We start from the raw sequence: 20,974 nt of genomic DNA, 5'->3' as shown, positions 1-20,974 counted from the left end.
AGGACGTGTTTGACTGTACCGACGTGATCTGACTGTGATGTTTCTCTTCATGAATAAAATGGATTTGATTAGAGGTTCATGTGAAGTCGTTTCAGCGTCAGGCCTCCATGTTACATCACGAGGCCCCTCCTCCTGCACGGAGGAGTGTGTTGGGATGTTTCCTCTCCGCCTCGGGCTGAAGGGGGGAGGAGGGGAGGACAGAAACACCCTCCCTTTGTCCCCTCGGAGCCCCCGAGCGCCTGCAGGAAGTTCTCAAATATCTGAGAAGAGACGCAGCGAGGTTGTGGTGGAGCAGATGTTCCTGCTGATGACGCTCCTGCTGCTGCATACAGATATCTGATCAAGTTCTCTCTAGCTGAGTCGTTAAAGGTGCATTTGTTTAAAACAAGAGGACGGAGTTTAACCTTGTACCCGCGCTGTCAGTCAGAACACAACCACAGATGTACGGAACATGTCACCTTCAGATTCTGGTCATTAAATACAAATTACATAAAACTCCAGACTAATGGTGAGTTAGGTTACAGTAGATATCACAATAACAATGTCTTTATTCTGATGTTTGATATGAAAATCTCCAGCAGAGAATTCTGATCTGAAGTAAACACGTTAATGTTTGTCGAGTTTCTCCTGAAAGACGACGTGTTGTTGAAGTAAAACCAGCCGACAGACTAACTAATGTGTTCACCTGTCGTTTCTCCTCTGGAAACAAACTCTTACTGTCTTTGACAGAAACAGGAGATCAGAGCGCAGTGAAGGAATCATGTTGTTTTTAAACGAGGGAAATGAGGAAACTATGTGTGATCACCAAAGAAATGATGATAAATGACAGAAACAGAAGAATTAAAGGAACTTCAGGTCTAAGTCTGAGTACCAGGAAAATATAGAACAAAGTTTGAGTCGTTTTTAGACAATTTAATGCAGAAGTGTCACATTTATATCCTAAAATCAAGTCATTTTTCCAAATTATGCACTTTTCTTTTCTTTCTTGATTCAAGAAAGTCAGTTTCTGGTCCAGAACCGGTCCACATGTGGTCCAGAGTATCACGATCTTTGATTTGTGGCCCAGTCGAGAGAGACGCAGCTCAGCCTGAAAACATCTCCATCTGATTCAGTTTGAATATTCAGATGAAAGTTTTCAGTTTGTGTTTGAACTCCTGGTGGCCGACAGAGGAACTGCAGCCTCACACTCAGAGGCCGTGTGTGTGTGTGTGTGTGTGTGTGTGTGTGTGTGTGTGTGTGTGTGTGTGTGTGTGTGTGTTGTGTGTGTGGTCTCTGCTCTTTGTGGCTGCATCTGTCTGACTCTATTGTTTGCGGGGGTCCATCTGCTGGCCTCCAGCTCAGCTCCTCCCCCAGCCTCAGCCTCCTCCCCCAGCCTCAGCCTCCTCCCCCAGCCTCAGCCTCCTCCCCCGGCCTCAGCCTCCTCCCCCAGCCTCCCCAGCCTCCCCAGCTGTCCCCCTCCTCCTCTTCCTCCTCCTCTGTCCCTCCATCGCTGACGTTTGGTGCTCAGAGAGCTGATCGGAGGTGACGAGGCCTTTAGTTCACTTCACTTTAGATCGGACGTCAGAGACCAACACGCGCCGGGTTTCCTCTGCTGAGCTGTGAGTTCTGTTCGTTTCTACTTCTGTCACCAGTTTAAGTTTGATTTAACTGCACAGAGTGAATAACATCATTGTGTGTGTGTGTGTGTGCATATATTAACCGGAGGGGGTAGAAGTAATTTCAGCAGAGAGGTAAATGAAAGGACAGACGCTCCTTCACTGTCTGGAACCTGGAGCAGAAATCTCCAGTTGATTGATGATTAGTTTAATTAATATAAGACAGAAGATGTCAAACAATTCCTCGTTTTAGCTTCTCAGTGTGATGATTTGCTTTCTGAGTGCTGAGTATTTAAGGTTCAGGACAGTTTGGTGACTTCAGCTCCACTTTAGGGAACTGATTTCACTTGTTATTGTTGTAAAATGGTTTAAAAAGATCCAAATAATTTACTGAAAATCAAGATGATGTTGCTGATTTCCTGTAAACCTGAGGAACTGAATTTGTCATATTTTGGTTTTAATTGTATTATAAACTGAATGAATCCGGCTGTGGACAGTTTGGTGACTTCAGCTCCTGCTACTTGATTAATATTATGGAGCAAACAATTACAACAATAAAGAAGTTAATGAATAAAGTGAGTTGACGTTTCCACACTGTGTAAAACCTAAAGACCTTTAATCTTTACTGTTGAAAATTTTTGCTGTTAAAATCTCTTAAAATACTGACAAAATAAACCTGATGTAACATGTTTATCAGAGAGCTACAGACAGAACCTGGCTAGCAGTTTCCCCCTGCTTCCAGTCTCTAAGCTAAGCTAAGCTAAGCTAAGCTAAGCTAAGCTAAGCTAAGCTGGTACCACTCTTCTCATCCAGCCATCAGAAAGTAAATGCGTGTCTGTCAGTTCTCACCTTCTTCTGGGTGTGTTGATTCAAAACGACGTTATTTACTCTGTTTTAAAGCTGAAATCTTCCAGTCTTCACTGTAGCTGCTGAGCTAAAAGTGTTAAAGTGTAAATCTGCTCTCAGATCAGGTTGTGATGTGTTACAGACATCTGATGTTTAAATCAAGTCTCAGCTGCTTCAGTTGTTCAGCAGAATGCTGCAGCTCTGTTTGTTTTCTAACAGTTGAACTTTGAGATGATCGAGAAGCGAACAACAATCAGCTCCCGTCTTGAAACGATGTGAAGTAGAAGTTCAGACTCCTCCAGAGTCACTAAATCTCCCTCAGCTGTGATAACTTCCTCCTGCTGACTTTCTGACTTTCTGGTCCGTTCTTTATAATCACAAAGATAAAAACCAACAGCAGCATCTCATTTTGAGTCGTTCACACCAGAGAAAGAAGAGAAAGCCAGTGAGGATCCTCATCAGTCAAATAAAACACTAAATATTCAACGTAAACTATGACTGGAGAAGTTATCAGCACTCCAGTCGACTCCAGATATGATCTGATTTGCATTTTGGCAGCTGAAACTCGAGTCCTGTTTCCTATTCGAGGATCTTTTAACCTACAGACTCTTTTATAAAACAGGTCTCAGGGAGTGAAAGAGTAGAAGTTAAACTCCCACACAAGTGAAAACTACTGAAACTAATTCCTGACTCTCCCTGCGCTGTAACATTTCCCCGGTGACTTCCAGACTTTCACTCCTCGTTCCTCGTGCCTCCTGGTTCGCTCTTCGCCGTCGCAGCAGGAAAGATAAAACCAACAGAAGCGCCTCGTTTTGCTCAACAGATGTCCTTAATCCCGGCTAATCCAACATGTTAAACGCTTGTTTTCTCTGCAGCGAGCGCGGGGCGCCGACCCTGGCACCGAGGCTTCCCACAGGCCAGTTGGACTCCCTCAGACCCCCTCTGGTCCTGGTCTAGTGCTCTCAGCTCGGCGCCCCTCTGCCAACAAGAGGCTGAATTAATAACGTGTCTGTTTGCGCGGCCATATGTGAGGCTGTTCATGACAGAGGGGAGAGCTGACTTTTTACATTTACGTCTCCTTCTACAGCGTCTCAGGAAAAACATGCTAAATGGATGAATTTCAAAATAATGGTCCCTCCTCTGATTGGTCTGGTTCAGCCCCTCGATCCGTCTCTGTCATCAGGACGCTGCTCCGGTGTGAGCCGCCGCCGCCGCCGCCGCCGCTCTGATTGCTGCTCAGAAATGATCGTTTAGCGTTTACGACCTTCAGTAAAATCACTGTTTTACACTGGTGCAGGCGTCTGACAACAACAGAACCCTGAGGGAGATAAATCCTTCCTTTAGATTAGTAATTTGTCCCCTCAAATTTTAAATCACCCCCTTAAATAACTTTTTATTCACTCAATTTAGTACTTCATACCCTCAAATGACTGGATTCGTTCCCTCAAATTAATAATTTGTGCCCTCGGATGACTAAATCATGGTCTGGAATGACTTCATTTACTCCTCGTCCTCCTCCTCTCAGCCATGATGAGGTCTGAACCTTGAAGCTGAGGTTTTATGTATCACAGTATCACCATCTTTTATCCTTTAACACTGTTTTAACGCACGTCAACAATACATCTCAGTGCTGAACCCACTGGAGTGGAAGGAAAGTCAGAGTCAGTCCCGAGGCGAGAGGTGTCGAGGGGACGGACGCACTGAAACTTACATCATACACTTTTAATTTGAAGGAATTCATTAGATTTGATGGCACCAATTATTTAAAGATCAGGTGCATAATTTAAAGGTAAAGACCGCAAAACTGAAGAATCAAAGTTAATTAACTGAGCGCAGAGCTGAATGAGTATCATGAAGGAATAATTGATTAGAATAATGCTGATTTCAAACGTGGAGCTGGGCCCTGAAGGCAGCACGGTGACATCATCCTGACATGTTGATGTGTTATCAGTGAGAACAGAGATGTAGAGGACAGAAGCTGAGTGACTGTCGGCAGCAATCCCACCAATGAGAGAAGAGACCACCTCACCACCTGTCAGTCAAACACAGAACCACCAGAACCATCAGAACCATCAGAACTCTGGGTCCATGTTGAAACACTTCCTGTCGCCTGAGAAACATGGCGCTCCCTCAGCGTTTATCTGAGGCCAAAGCAAATCACCGGCTGAAGCAGGAATGATGTGAACATCATGGAGAGGAGCCGCCGCCGCTCGGGGCCGCCGCTCTAATGAAGACATTTATTTGCCGAGCCGACGGGCTCGCACACCTTCAGCGAGAGCGCCGAATATTGACCAGCGGCGGCGACAATCACCAGCTGCTCAAAGGTCAAACTCTATATTAAGTGAAGAGCGGAGGAGAAATTATAGAGCTGCCGCTGAGCGCACTGATCATCTCCACTCTCGGCTCCTAATCGCAGATAATCACAGGATGAAAAATGGCAGAAAGAGCAGCAGGAGACGTCAGTGGTGCTGATTAAATGTCCGGTCGGCCGAGTCCACGCTAAAGAGACACGTTTTAAACCACTCGCCCTGTTTCCACGTGTCGACTGATGTCTGACTGAACACCAGGCCAGATGTAAGACGTCTTCATCCACGCTGACATCTTTCTGTGGCAGCTGAAGCTGAAACTGAGCTCAGAAAGCTTTTAGAGATGATTAGAGACTCTTCTTAGTTGTACGAACACATCATGGTGAAAAAGTTTCGTCCACAACACAAAGATCTGCAGTTTACTGTCTCAGAGAGGACAGAAAATATTCACATTTAACGAGCTTTAATCAGAATTCTGATGTTTTATCCCTCAAATATTACTCAGAATCTGGTTATTGATGATTAGAATAATAATACAAAAAACAAAGTTAATGATTTCAGAGTTCTGTTAACATCAGAAGCCAGAAAATATTCACATTTAAAAAGCTGGAATCAGAATTTTGACTTTTATTTCCTTACAAAATGACTCAGTTGAATATTTGATGATGATCGATGAATCGTTGCAGCCGTACTGTAATCTCTTATTGTGTCGACCTTTCTGGAACCATTCTCTGGTTTCAGCTCAGAGTAAAACTGATTATGTTTTAATTTACATGAATAAATGTTTGAATTCAAGATTGACATGAAACCTGATCAGGAGAGTGCAGCTTTAACACTGTATTGATCCAGGAACTCAAACAGGACAGCAGCCTGCTCAGACAGGAAGACAAGCCGTCCCTTCAGAGTAAAAGCATCAGCTGGGCCTGTTCCTGGCTGTAGACGGCGAGGTGAAGCCCCGCCTCTCTCCCTGAGGCTGATGGGAAGTGACAGGAAGCGGCCGTGGCGTGCACGCGGAACACAAACTGAGCTTTTAATGACAAACCCCGAGAGCGTTGTGTCAAATCAGGCTTCTTCTTCTTCACTGGTTCCATCTTCCTCTGCTTGTAGTCATTTACACGGCGGCCCTCCTGCTGTGTGGGCTGCCATGTGATGGAGTCTCTATAGCAACATTCCTCTGTGAGGCCGTGAGACAGAGACAGACGTCCTCTCAGCCTCTCAGCGAACATCACCTCGGACTGCAGTGGCAGGCTCAGACACCAGCCGGCTGACACGCTGTTAACGTGGTAATAAAAGCAGAGGAGGGGACGTTTGATCATTTATTCTTTATTGAGAGGAGCTGCGGTGAGAACAGCAGCGGCGTCAGCGTGTCACAACACCCTCCGTCACATTTCAGCCTCGCAACCAATCAACACGTGCCGTGCTCTGCGGCGCCGGCTGGAACGGGTCTGACGCAGAAGAAGACCCGTTTCAACCCTTCCAGCCAACACTCACATCTTTTATCAACTTCCATTCATCCGAGCGGCGCAGCGGCGCTGTCGCTTCTGAAAACCTAATTAGCATAGATTGGCGATTGAGATTTGGGCGATGATGGCGGCGATAGCTGGAGAGTCGCAGCAGGCCCGGCTCAGGCGGTTCTGTTTCTGTTTTGGCATTCAGGCGGCGAGATCTCTTCTGGGCACTTTGCTGAAAAGTTAATTGATGATAAACAAACGGGAGTTTGATGCTGCGGCTGTGATAGGACGCGTTATTCTCTCCTCCAGAAGTGATCAAAGAAGCTGAAGGCAGCGGAGAAACAAACAAGTGATTAGAGCATTGATCGATTGAAGGAGCACTGTCACTAATTCTGTGTTTCTAATTAAAGTTTGTGTCTTTGAGTCAGCAGAGCTTTTTATCTCTGCGTGCAGCCAAACTACTGTTGACTCTGGAATCATTAGGAAAGGATGAGAAATATCATTTTAGTTATTTTAGGAGATCGTTTTAATTTTTTCTGAAGTGGTTTTTAAAAACACAGATGTAGGAAAACTGGAGGCTGTTTAATTTTAGGAGGAGGTTATGTTCTGATTTGTGTCCACGTTGTGTTGTTGGTTAGTTTGTTCGCTGGCTGTCAGTTTAAAGCCGCAGCTCTATAAAGGAGGATTTCTCTCTCTCTGGGTTTTGGTGCTTGTTGCCACTAAAATTTAAAAACTGGCAACATAAAGTATAATTGAGCCCTCAAACTTGGAAATGATGCAAGTTTGTGCAGATTTCTGTGTTTTGCTCTTTGAACCGTCTGTTTCCAGCTCAGCTCTTGTTTCTGATGTTTTAACGAATAATGAATAATATTTACCTGAATATTCCCTCAGAAAAACACGTGTTCAGCGTCATTTCCAGTGATTTTATTAGATTTGAACTTGGACCATGTTAGACGACATGACAGCTAACAGAAGCAGCTGCAGCTCATCGGCCGACCTTATTTTCTCTGAAAGATAAATATTTCACTGTGTTCAGACTCGTCCAGATTAATGACAGGAGCACTGACAGAACTTCAGGCTGAACCGGTTCAAACGAGCCTGAAACCCGGTTTGTGCTCCAGATGTTTCAGCAGCAGCTGTGATTTGACTTTGGGCCGGTAAGCAGAGACAGTCTTTACATTTGATCTGGATCCATCAACTATTTGTAGTTAAACATCTGTTAAATGATTAATGATCTGAGATGTCATCCATCCGCTAATCAATACATCGATTGATCCTTTCAGCGCTGGTTCGTCGACATTTCCTGCCGCCGTGTGTCACATTCCAATGAACTCTGTTTCACATGGAGAAAATTAGACTCGGGGCGCGTTTGATTTGCATTTAAATGGATTTATTGTCCGCTGGCGGTGTGACGGGCGGAGACTGACCACGATCAGATTCATTCTGTGGGAGGAAATGAGGAGTCAGGATTTAATTCTGCTGCCTGAAAGTGACACTGAGAGTAAAGTTCAGCCGGACGCCTCCGTGTGTTTGTTTGTCTGCGTAATGAACATTTTAATGTGATCGTTATCTGCTGCCAGACGAAGCAAAGCAGCAGCAGCACTGACAATTAACACTTCATACAGAGGCTGAACACCTACAACACAGAGCTGATCAGCTGAAGCTTTCAGCGTTATTGAATCTGTCTCATTCTGAATTCATTCATTCACTTTCACTGCAGCTACAGAAAATATATTTTTACGAACTGCTCTCGATGCCTTGAGATCTGAAGTCAGTGAGTTTAAAGCATAAATATTGAAACACAGTTTGCCTCAAACACCATGTTTCTACTCGAAGACAGAAAGAAGTTCATGTAGAACATTTGCTGAATTAACAAGAAGGTCCAAATAATGCAGAATGAGTCAGAGACAGAGTTTCACAGAGTTTATAAAGTGTCTCCAACTCAACAACTCACTAAACTGACACATTTGTTAAGGGAGTCTGGGGACTTTCTCCACGGGGACAAAGAAGTAGCCAATATTGTTACTGTTTAGTGTCTTTGTAACATGTGACATGTTTAGATCAATAACATGTTTCTTCTTTCATAAATGGAGTGTAAATGGTGACATCAGTGTAAACAGTGTGTTCAAACAGCTGATCAATGTTGGCAGGTAAGACTTTAGCACTTTAGACACAGAAGCAGACAGGCTGGTACAGACATGCTGCCACAAACTGACACTTTTTACAAGGAGACAAACAACTTCAGCTGAAAGATTTAATGCTGAATTTACAACAAGGACACAATGACTTACAATCTGTCACACACACAGTTTCATAATGTTTATAAAGCTTTACGCTACTCAGCAACTCCTTAAATTAGCTGATTTGTTAAGGGAGTCTGGTGATGTTTTGGTTAATAGTCGGCCTCATGTATCACATTTAATGCTGAATTTACAACAAGGACACAATGAGTTACAATCTGTCACACACACAGTTTCACTACGTTAGAAAGTTTGTTTTAACTCAACGACTCTTAAAATCACCACATTTGTTAATGGAGTCTGGTGATGTTGAGGTTCGTCACAGGTGCTGCTTCAGTGTGGCCACATGTGCGTTCACACTGCTCACAGAGAGAAACGTCCTCAGTGCATCTTGGGGAGATTCACACCTGTACTTAACTGTCCACTTGTGATCGGATCACTCAGCTTCTGATGACTTTCGGGCCGGCTGCCAAACAGCGCGGTCCTCGTCACCTCCAGGCTCACACGAGTGCCTCTGAGGGAGGAGCTGATTGCACATAACGTGCCATTAAAGCCCCTCAGGTCTGGATTTCAGAGCCTCTAATGTACACAGGGTGCTAAAGAAAACACCACGGAGACAAACAGAGTGCCTGTAATTCTGTAACACCAGCAGAGTCGGTTAAAAGGTGCCTGACAGATAAAAGACTCGGGTCCAGGGGAGCGCTCTTATATATTGTTGAGCAGATGTGGAGATTCGTGTCCAAAATGAATCCACATGAAGCTACAAGGACGGCCAGTGACTTTCATCCAGAGCGTGTCCACCGCTGCATCACACCAGATGGGAAACAGTCTTAATAACGTGGTAAAGGGCAGCGTCTTAACGAGCTCTGTCCTCCATACGTCTCAGTTCATTTAGACGCGGGCGGTGGCGGCTTTCATCAGCGTCCGCTCGCTGCTCACCTTTCATCCTCAGACGCTCTAATGACGCCCGGACACCGTGATGATGGGGAATGGGTTTTCTGATGCACGCCCAATTTTCTGCAGCTACACGCGTTAACTGGCGATGATTCACGTCGCCGTATTGTCCGATTCCGAGCTGGTGAACATCAAAGTGGAGCAAATCACCTCCAACTGTGTGAACATGAGTCTCTGAGACACATCAGTCCATGTGGAGCCAGTCGTCAGATCATTGTTCTGTCTTAACTGTCCAGATAACGATCCAGATCAGCTGAGATCATCTAGAAAAACCTCTAAATCTGATTTAATTTCTTCAGTTTCAGCAGCTACAGCTTTAAGAAGTCGGGAATTTAGGAGCCAAAAACAAAACTAGAGGTTTGGTTTGTAAACCGACGTGGAAACTGAAGGATTATAAATGAAGGTTTGAAAGGTAGTGAGTGAATAAAGAAAGATCTTAAAGGAGCAATCCGCCAAAAATGTAAATTGTTGGAGAATTCTGTGATGCTGTTTTACTGTGAAGTAGTTTAATATTTGGGTGAACTGCTCCTTTAAGATGCCTTCTCTTCATAATGTTCTTCTTGTTGAGAGGAACATATCAGACGATCTGTGAACTCGACTGGCAGAATTTAATTGAGAGCGCTGCCGCCGCTTGACGGCCACCGTTAAGGTCACGCGCCCGCTGTTTACTGCGGCTCCGGCGAGCGGGCGGGATTATCCACTCATTATGTACTCTGTTTTGATAGTGTGCCTTTGAGATAACGGGGCCGCTGGAAAACGCATTAGTAGCTGTTCAGATTTCCATCAGTGCAGCTGCCAGACGGTTTCTTTGTTTACACTCCATTTACCAGCGAGGCCCTTCAGTCCTGAAAGGTGGCGAGGAGACGGACGGCTGCAGGCTGTCCTGGTTCCTCCCGGTGATGGAGGAGACGCTCCATCCTTCATTGTAGCAACACGACAATAAAGAAATGCTCCTTTAAGGATTTCACCTCGCTGACAGGAGCGAGCTGTGAAGAGTACTCAAGTGTTCAAGCTGAGAGTCTCTAATCTGAGCCGACAAGATCTCACCAGAGGTCCCGTCAGTCGCAGATCTGCATGATCGATGGATCTCCTGAAATTATTCATCCTCAGATTTACATTTTTAAGACTTTTTTAAGAGTTTATCTATAATTTCATGAACATGAACAAACTGCTGAGGAAGCTTCTGGAAGGAGAGCGCCGCCACTACACAGACCTGCTGCTGAGATCGTTCATCTTCAAATACTGACACAGAACGTTGAAGCTCAACTTTTACTGACAAGTTTGAACATTTTTCGGAATCTTTTCTAAAAATCTTAAATTAAAGTTGAAAAGGAAACATTTGTACAACAGTAACAGATTTTGGGCCGATATTATTACTATCCGATCAAACTGAGCCTTCAGTCCAGATCATTAAACTCAGTATTGATCAGCAGACAGCTGACTGGCAGAGGAACAACTGAGCTGATAACACTGCCACAGATCCTTTATTGATGTGTTTGTGAAGAGGGCTCACTCTGGACAGACTTTAAAACACACTGATCCATCTTTTATTTCAGGTGAATATTATTTGACCTGCAAACAGACACCAGGATCAAGTCGAGCTAAAACCTTCTTAAACCTTCTTCTGTTTAAAGAAGAGTTTGTCAGGATATAAACAACTCTGTGTTGATCTTTACTGATCGACATGTGTGACGATCGCAGAGCCTGAAAACATGTAAATCAATTATTATAAACACATCGTAGCACAAGAGTTGATTTTTCATTGAGCAGAAAGTCTCAGTAATAGAACCCGTTCAGAACTGGACTGCTGCTGGTGACGGTGTTGGACTGAATGGACTGGTCCCAGTTCTGTGCCAGACTGGAACTGGGCTGCTGTAGTGTGGGACTGATTTCCTGCGGAGGTGAACCCCCTCTGGCAGAGCGACAGCTTATCAACAGGGGCACACAGGACAGAGTCTGGCCCCTGGCCCAGTTTGGCACAGAGGGGCCGTCGGGGACCGGCCGCGCTGCCCCACATGTGGAGGTGGAGGTTCAGCATGGAGACTCACTGTGGCTGCGAGCCAGCAGGGAGACTCTCCAGAGGTGTTTCTGGCTTCAGGGGACACCGACAGACTGTCGCGTGTGTCATTGCGACAAAACCTGCAGTATCCCTCCATCCAGGATGTGATGGTGAGGCGGTGCAGGCTGCAGGATGATCTAATTGTGACCGTGCAGCGGGACGCTCAGATCGAGTTGACGCCGAGCCTCCTGGGACAGAGACGAGCTCAGGAAGACGGTGTGATAAAGTCAGATTCATGTCCTGAACTCTCAGATGAAGGTTTCAGTAATGCAGCAGAGAGAAATCAGCCTTTTGTTAAACAACGACTTCAGCAAACATGAAGCTACAAACTTCAGTCAGACTTCAGATCGATCAATACATAAATACATGCAGACTTGTGACCTGTCCTGGTGGTTCAGTGTGTAAAGATGACATGTCAGTCTCTGTTAGCCTGCCACCGTTAGCAGCAGACACACTGTTTCATTAAACTCCTCACCACATCATCACCAGACTCCATTAACAAATGTGGTGATTTAAGAGTTGTTGAGTTAAAACAAACTTTCTATTGTAGTGAAACTGTGTGTGTGACAGATTGTAAGTCATTGTGTCCTTGTTGTAAATTCAGCATGAAATGTGATACATGAAGCCAACTATTAACCACATTTTCACCAGACTCCCTTAACAAATCGGCTAATTTAAGGAGTGGTTGAGTAGCTTAAAGCTTTATAAACATAGTGAAACTGTGTGTGTGACAGATTGTAACTCATTGTGTCCTTGTTGTAAATTCAGCATTAAATCTTTCAGCTGAAGTTGTTTGTCTCCTTGTAAAAAGTGTCAGTTTGTGGCAGCATGTCTGTACCAGCCTGTCTGCTTCTGTGTCTAAAGTGCTAAAGTCTTACCTGCCAACATTGATCAGCTGTTTGAACACACTGTTTACACTGATTTCACCATTTACACTCCATTTATGAAAGAAGAAACATGTTATTGATCTAAACATGTCACATGTTACAAAGACACTAAACAGTAACAATATAGGCTACTTCTTTGTCCCCGTGGAGAAAGTCCCCAGACTCCCTTAACAAATGTGTCAGTTTAGTGAGTTGTTGAGTTGGAGACACTTTATAAACTCTGTGAAACTCTGTCTCTGACTCATTCTGCATTATTTGGACCTTCTTGTTCATTCAGCAAATGTTCTACATGAACTTCTTTCTGTCTCTGAGTAGAAACATGGAGTCTGTATTTGCATATAGAGCGCTGTGGTCACTCAGAGAAGGTTTATGCCAGTCAGACATTTTGTATTTTGTGGCTTGTCAGCCATCTTACCCAGAGTGAGGTGAGATGTGGACGGAGACACCATTACATTCGGGTCACAGACCCTCACTGTCCACTTTCCTTCCAGATGAGTCCCTGACTGTCTTTGAAAATCCCAGAAGGTCATTTAACAGCACTTACTGTCGGCCTGCAGGATCCTCAAAGCCTCTTTTAGCCACTCGGATGAAAAAAGAAAAATGCCATGAGCTGCACAATAACACCGTTCTCCTGCTGGTTTGACCAGTTACGACCGCTTCCCAGCAGACCTGAGTGTCTGAGACTGATGTCAGAACTTAAATCATTCATTCAATATTTGTTATTTGACATAAATACATAACTTTTGATCAAGACCCGAGAGTCTTCTGTGTTTATTAAAGACAGTCGGGGCTTTAAATCACTCCCCAGTTACCACAAAACACTAAATTATGTTTTCTATTAAGGTGCAATATTAATTATATAATATAAATGTTTTTACTTGGGGTTGAAGCTCCGTGTGTGGTTAATTATTAACATGTATTAAAGGAGTTTCAGCTGCAAGAGGCAGAAACCTTTTAGGATTTCAACAAGTTAGGACGCTTTTAAAGTATAAATCAACGGATCACTTTCACACTACTGTAGTCAGTAACAGCCTGAAACTTCACCCGTCCATTAATGATCGTGTAGCGGTCTGTTAATGACATCATTACCCGCTCTATCCTGCAGCTCCTGCCTCGGTGTCGTACACTTCTGAGGCTGCTTGGATCTGGAGCTCTCTGTTTGTTGACTTATTTAAACCTGTACATTTTTGAAGAGCGTTTCTTGTTTCATCTCGTCCTCGGAGCTGACGCTTGTTTGTGCTCTGAACCTCGTGCTCCAGATATTCAATTAGACGTGTGATCGCATTCTCTGGACTCTGCGTGACGTTTTGAAGCTCCTCGTCCTTCCTGCGCTCTGTCGTGGCAGAAACATGCATCGTGTGTTCAGAGCAGCTCTGGTGAATCCTGGTGCAGGCTCTCTGTTGTTCTCAGTAAATCCTCCTTTATTCTAATTCCAGGTGGTTTAAAGAGCTCTGTGGTACCTGCTGTCATCTCGCTCTGCGTCTCCCCCCTTCATTCACTTTCTCCTCGGCTCTCTCCAGGAGGGACGAGTCTCGGCTCTCCAGCCTGGAGAGGCTTTAAATGAGTGACCTTTGAGACAATCAGAGGTGCCCCGGCTCGAACAAATGCTGAATGGCGAGCGGCGGCCCCTGGGTCCTGATGGAGGCGGCTGCTCCGGCTGCCTGTGGATTACATTGATCCCCTGAAACAATGGGGCCCACCACGCTCATTGTCGAGGGGAATTAATAAATAACAACATGTGAATAAAAGCAGAACCGTGGAGTCGCCTGCTCGGTTAGAACAGAGTTTCCCTTCTCCTGTCAGAGAATCTGGGTTGCTTTACTTCTCTCACAGTCAGCAGGTTCACACACACACTTATATAAGCAGTAACCAGAGAGCAGGGCTGCTGTCCCAGCACACGTATGAAGACATCCTCCAGAACGTTCAGATGATGAAGCTGAAACATCAGCCAATAGCTGCTCTGGAAACCAGAAACTGACCAATAATCTGCTGCTGAACACGATCCCCAACTAATGCAGTTTGTTCCTGTATGTTTAATAAAAACTACAGTGAGCAGCTGTTTGGTGACGTTACTGTGAACTTTATATTTGTGAGGCATGTTTAAAGATGTTGTTTCTGAGAGCGCTAACAGGAAGTCGCTGTCCAAGTAGCTCGCTGGTTAACTGCTCAATCACCAGACTCCATTAACAAATGTCTCAATTTAGTGAGCTGTTGAGTTATAATGAAGTTTTACTGTGTTACTTAAAATCATATTCATAAATATAATCCTTTGACTGGAATAAGTGGAATTTTACTTCAGTCAAATGATTTAATCTCTTCACTGGTGTTGCTTTTATTTCAAAATAAGAGCACGCTGTTCTTTATTATTAACTGCGTTCTTGATGAACTGAAGAACAGGAAGCTGCGGTAGAAACTGTCAAACACCTCCAGTCCACCTTAAAGCTCCAGCCTGTGTTTTAAGGAGGACTTCTTTGTTGGTATTGCAGCGTCTCTACATGAGTGTGCTCACCCCCTCACCCCTCACCCCCTCTCAGCAGATAACAGGGAGCTCTGTTTGTGAGGTTGTTTCCTCTCAGGAAAAATAAATTCAGCTTGTTAGCATCAGTCGTATGGAGAAAGGGAAACTTTTGGTGATGAGAATCGTATTTAAACTCGCCTTCTTCCTCCACATTTGATGTTGTTTGTCACAGCGACTCTCTGCTGATGTATTTAAAGATGGTATCTGCAGCCAGGAGGGACACCGAGGTCTGAAAACGCTCTGTGAGCCACGTCGCCTGCACACAACACAAATCCTTTATTTTCTTCTCCAGCAGGATGCACAAACTGTCTGCTGCTGCCAGAGAAAGAAATCCCTCCCCCTCCCCTCACCCACAGACCCTGTGTAGTCCGCAGAAAGCATGAAACAGGCAGCAGCGGGATGAGGAGGGCAGTGGGATGGAATATAAAATATTTAGAGAGCCTCTTCTTTTCAGTGGTGCCAGGGTGAAGCGGAGGGGAAAGCGAGATGTACTTATCTCTGCTTTGGAAGATGTGTTTTTCTTTTCCAGGCTGAGGAGGAGGATGGCTGGGTGGGGGAGGGGTCTGACTGTGTGTGTGTGTGTGTGTGTGTGTGTGTGTGATGATGATGATGAGGCCGGTCTGGTGGGGAGGACTGTAGGACAAGTGGAGCAGCAGCAGTGTGTCTGATTGTGTTTCACATCACATCACAGACAGCAGAGCCGCTGCTGCTGCTGCTGCTGCTGCTGCTGCAGTGACATCAGCTTCAGTAACAGTCGTAGTTCCACTCACTCGTTCATCCTCTCTCTTTATTTATTCATTCGTTTGTTTGTTTCACTTCATCTGGTTTTACTTTTTCTCAAAACAAACTTTATTATTCCCTGTGAACAGACACGAGTGATGACTGATGGGTATTGTAGTTCTTTAAGGAACAGATGAGACTCTCTGATGGGTATTGTAGTTCTTTAGAGAACCGATGAGACACTGATGGGTGTTGTAGTTCTTTAGAGAACATATGAGACTCTGATGGGTATTGTAGTTCTTTAGAAAACAGATGACACTGATGGGTATTGTAGTTCTTTAAAGAACATATGAGACCCTGATGATTATTGTAGTTCTTTAGAGAACGTATGAGACCCTGATGGGTGTTGTAGTTCTTTAGAGAACGTATGAGACCCTGATGGGTGTTGTAGTTCTTTAGAGAACAGATGACACTGATGGGTATTGTAGTTCTTTAAGGAACATATGAGACCCTGATGATTATTGTAGTTCTTTAGAGAACATATGAGACTCTGATGAGTATTGTAGTTCTTTAGAGAACGTATGAGACCCTGATGGGTGTTGTAGTTCTTTAGAGAACAGATGAGACTCCCTGATGGGTATTGTAGTTCTTTAAGGAACATATGAGACTCTGATGAGTATTGTAGTTCTTTAGAGAACATGAGACTGATGGGTATTGTAGTTCTTTAGAGAACATGAGACTGATGGGTGTTGTAGTTCTTTAGAGAACATGAGACTGATGGGTGTTGTAGTTCTTTAGAGAACATGAGACTGATGGGTGTTGTAGTTCTTTAGAGAACATGAGACTGATGGGTGTTGTAGTTCTTTGAAGAACCGATGGGACTCTGATGAGTATTGTAGTTCTTTAAAGAACATATGAGACCCTGATTGTAGTTCTTTAAAGAACAGGTGAGACTCTCTGATGGGTGTTGTAGTTCTTTAGAGAACATATGAGACTCTCTGATGGGTATTGTAGTTCTTTAGAGAACATATGAGACTCTCTGATGGGTGTTGTAGTTCTTTAGAGAACATATGAGACTCTCTGATGGGTGTTGTAGTTCTTCAGAGAACATATGAGACTCTCTGATGGGTGTTGTAGTTCTTTAGAGAACGTATGAGACCCTGATGGGTGTTGTAGTTCTTTAGAGAACAGATGAGACTCCCTGATGGGTATTGTAGTTCTTTAAGGAACATATGAGACTCTGATGAGTATTGTAGTTCTTTAGAGAACATGAGACTGATGGGTGTTGTAGTTCTTTGAAGAACCGATGGGACTCTGATGAGTATTGTAGTTCTTTAGAGAACTGATGAGACCCTGATTGTAGTTCTTTAGAGAACAGATGAGACTCTCTGATGGGTGTTGTAGTTCTTTAGAGAACATATGAGACTCTCTGATGGGTATTGTAGTTCTTTAGAGAACAGATGAGACTGTCTGATGGGTGTTGTAGTTCTTTATAGAACAGCAGTGAAGTGTGCTCTGTGTACAAATACTTTAACGCGTCTCTCTGTGTCTCCGTGCAGAAGCTGGCAGTCAGAAGTTGTCCTGTAGGGACGACGAAGCCGCTGTCTCTCATCAAGCCTCCCAGCCAGGGCATCGCCATCTCCGTGGTGCCGGCCAAGGCTCCCGTTTCCATGGTGACGGCACATATTAACGGACAGAAGGCGGCGAGCTCGGAGCCGCTGCAGACGTCCCCCATCAACCTCCAGACGGGCTGCAGGGCGGCGGCGGCCGGAGTCCACCCGTTCAGCAGCAGGAGAGCCGGAGAGCTGCCTCCTTCTCAGGTAAAACCTCTGACATCACAGCACCTGGAACACCTGTGTGGGGGGAGGGGCCAGTGAGAGCACTGCAGGAAGATAAAGTTCAGTGCAGTTTCTCTGATTAACGAGCTTCCAGCCCAGAGCTCCTGCTGTCTTCCTCATGATCCTGGACCTTTCTACAGTGTGGATACAGTGAGAGCATAAATCTGCACTGACTTTGACATGAGACACATATTGTGTTGTTGTGTGATGTTGTGTGTTGTTGTGTGATGTTGTGTGTTGTGTGTTGTTGTGTGATGTTGTGTGTTGTGTGTTGTTGTGTGTTGCTGTGTACTGGTGTGTGCTGTAACAGGAGAAGGTTGCTGTTGTATTGTCAGTCTGAGTGTCTGTTAGGATTCAGGCCACAGTCTGGTCCACGCTCTGTATTCAGCACCATCACCTCCATCAGCACACAGCCGGGGATCAGAGCTTCACGCTCCACACTGGCAGCCTCCACACTATTACTGTAATTGCACGGCCCCACAGAGGGAGGAGGGCCGAGCCGCGGGGCCCTCGGGCTCCGGCTTTATGATTCCTCTGTCTGTCCGTCCATCAACTCGTCTTAGAGAAGATGGAACATGTCTGTCAGCATGACACCTCCAGATAGATCCTCAGCAGAGACACGTGAACTTTAAAACCTCCGTGAAGAGACGACACGTGATCTCTCTTTATTAGTTCTACTGCGAGCGTGACAGAACGCCTTCAGTCAGTCACAACCAGCAGCTGTTAGAACGGTCCGATCAATATCCATTCAGTCACACGTGCAGTAAAAACCTGTCAGTTATTTTCTCATTGAATCGATGAGTTGTTTATTCTTTATGAGTTGTTTATTCTTTATTAGTTGTTTATTCTTTATGAGTTGTTTATTGTGTAATATGTCAGAATCACAGGTTGATCATTGATCTGAGAAACAGCAGAACAGTTTCAGTCTGCTGTCTGTCACAGAGCAGAGAGAGCAGACAGTATCAGTAGTCGTGGAGGAGAGAACTCTGACAGTATTTGTGGATTTAAATGGTGGTTGAGGTTCAGGGAGGGGCCAGCCGCTCCTCGGAGCTCTGTGATTGGCTGGTTCCCGGTCTCGTCCTCCGGTTGGGATGCAGAACAGGTCTGAGGCTCCGACACAAACGCAGACGTTTGCTGCGATAACGCTGCTGCGTTTCATCACGGTGTCACTCCTCCCTCCTCCTCCCTGCGCTCCTCCACCCTCCTGTCGGGCGGTGGCGGTGGAGGTGGCGGTGGAGGTGGCGGTGGAGGTGACGGTGGAGGTGACGGGGTCAGGCAGCAGCAGGATTGTCTCCGGGCTCTTTATGGCCGACGGTGTTCTTCACACAGCTGCCTGCTGTAAAAAGAAAAAAACCCCTCGCAGGCCTCCACGCTCCTGCCTCCATCAATAGAGAGTCATAAAGGCTCGGCCAATCAGAGGTGTGGACTGAGGGGAGGGGGGGAGGGGGGAGCAGGTCCCTCAGACCACCTGGCCACTAATTTGGAGATCAATAATGAGGTGTAATGGGATTGCTGCTCTGCATGAGTGCACACATTATAGCTGCATTGTTTCAGAGAGGACACACACGCGCACGCGCACGCACGCACGCGCACGCGCACGCACGCACACGCACACACACACACGCACAGACACACACACGCACACACACATGCACACACACACACACACACACACACACACACACACACACACACACACACACACACACACACCACGCACAGACACACACACACTCACACCACACACACCACACACACACACACACTCACACACACACACTCACACACACACAACACACACACACACACAGCTGCTGGTTCTACACATTCAGACTTTATTCAAACTTTTTTTATCTTCTTCGTCTTGTTTCATTTCTGCTGCAGAGGTTTCCAGTGATAACATGTAACTGAGTACATTTACTCGAGTACTGGTCGAGTCTGGAGCTACTTTCATGTTCTGTTACTTTACTGTTCCACTGCAGTTTGAGTACTTCACCTTTTCTCATTATATTTGTTTGATAACTTTAGTTATTAGTTACAACAATCAGAATAAAAATGACTGATCCTGAGTCAGTCGTTGACTTTCACTTTTACTAAAATAACATTTTAAAGAGAGATCTTCACTTTTTAATCTGAGTATGACTGTTGGATACTTTTTAATTCTGGAGGTTTGTTCACAGAATTTGGTTGAGAGTGAGACGTTTATCTTGTTTTATTAATATTTAGTTTAAAGAGAATCAAGTTCATAAAGAGAACTTCCTTAAATAACTTTTCTTTTTACGAAAACATGAATTTACACATAATAAAAGTTTCTGGGTTCAGAGTTTTGTGGTTTCTTGAGGTTGATTATTTAAAAGATCGTCAGCTGCTTCAACTTCCTGTTTAGAGGATTTAGTCGTGACGTCTCCCTGAACAATAAAACAATACTCACATTGTCAAAGATGGAAATATGAAAGTGATGATATAAAATAAACCAAACAAATGATCAGAAGTCATCCTGAAACACTCGTGTGGAGCTGGAGATGAACGATACTGAGGTACGAGGAGGTTCTGGTCGTTAAACTGATGGGAGGTCCGGTTCTGTTGGACACCTTGAGGCAGAGAAACAGAGGCGAGGAGGAAGGATGCTGCTGTAACTCTGATCTCCTTCATGGCTCTCCATCTCACCGCCGCCCTCCAAACACGTCTTCATCCTCTGTAAACAGCAGCCAAGGTCATCGCCGACATGCGCCTGGATGGTCTCTGTGAGGGTCCACGCTGCGTCTCAGAGCCGTGAACCAACTACAGCCACATAAAACCTGCAGATCAGTGATGAGTTCTTGTGTCTGCTGAGAGGAAGAGAAAAAACAGAACACACTGAGCCTCGAGGCCAGAACTAGTTCTGGTTCTGGTTCTAGAGTATTCCAGGATATTTAGGGGTCAGGATGTTTCAAAATCAGGAAGCTAATTTTTCCTTGTAAAATCAAGCATCTAGCAAAGTGTTCCTGGAGTCCTGGTGAAGGTTCTCAGGGTGGTAGAGGAAGTGTTCACCCGTCTGTCACTCAGGAAGTTCTGGAGTTCCTTCTGGAGGCTTCAGGTTATGAAAATGATTTCAGTGGTCCTCAGGAGGATGTTCTGTAGGTTCTTTACACTCAACAGGTTCTGTTGACTATGGAGGATATGAGGACCTGGAGAAAGTTCCACTGGTCACGAGGCACTTTGGGTTCTTGGTAAACTTTCAAGAGTAAAGTTCCAGTGATCCATGAGGAGGTTCTCAGGAGTGATTGTGTAATGTTCTCTAGGAGTGGAGAGGTTCTGGACATCATAAAGGTTTCCTCAGGGGTTCTGGAGAAGGTTCTGGGGATCTTAGAAAATGTTTTGGTCCTTGAGGAGTTTCTCTAGCTTTTGGAAAACGTTCTTGATTTTCTGGAATCAAGCTGGAGAGAACTGTAGAAGTTCTCGATGAGGTCCGGATGCTTCAGGGAGGTTCCACAGGTCTTTGAGGACTCAAGGTTCTGCTAGAAGGGATCTATGGGTCCATATGAGGGTGTTGGGGATTCTTGGGGAGGTTCTTTTGATCC

The 20,974-nt window shown here is 45.0% G+C and overlaps 2 protein-coding genes across 3 annotated transcripts in view; both read left to right on the top strand.

Moving 5' to 3' along the window:
• Positions 1 to 17,570, top strand: part of LOC115595812 (PHD finger protein 21A-like) — a 58,774-nt gene extending 41,204 nt beyond the window's left edge. Inside the window, exon 4 of one of the 2 annotated variants that reach the window (XM_030440660.1) lies at positions 17,136 to 17,570. In XM_030440660.1, coding sequence (XP_030296520.1) covers positions 17,136 to 17,453 — 318 coding nt within the window. In that variant the 3' untranslated portion in view covers positions 17,454 to 17,570. The remainder of the gene's footprint in view (positions 1 to 17,135) is intronic. The other variant, XM_030440659.1, reaches the window with a different exon arrangement.
• The window catches only part of LOC115595755 (NACHT, LRR and PYD domains-containing protein 14-like), a 965,684-nt gene that overhangs the window by 276,106 nt on the left and 668,604 nt on the right, over positions 1 to 20,974 (top strand).

The sequence above is a fragment of the Sparus aurata genome, chromosome 14 (genome assembly GCF_900880675.1).
Source record: "Sparus aurata chromosome 14, fSpaAur1.1, whole genome shotgun sequence".
NCBI lineage: Eukaryota > Metazoa > Chordata > Actinopteri > Spariformes > Sparidae > Sparus > Sparus aurata.
This window is presented reverse-complemented; position numbering and strand designations above follow the sequence as displayed.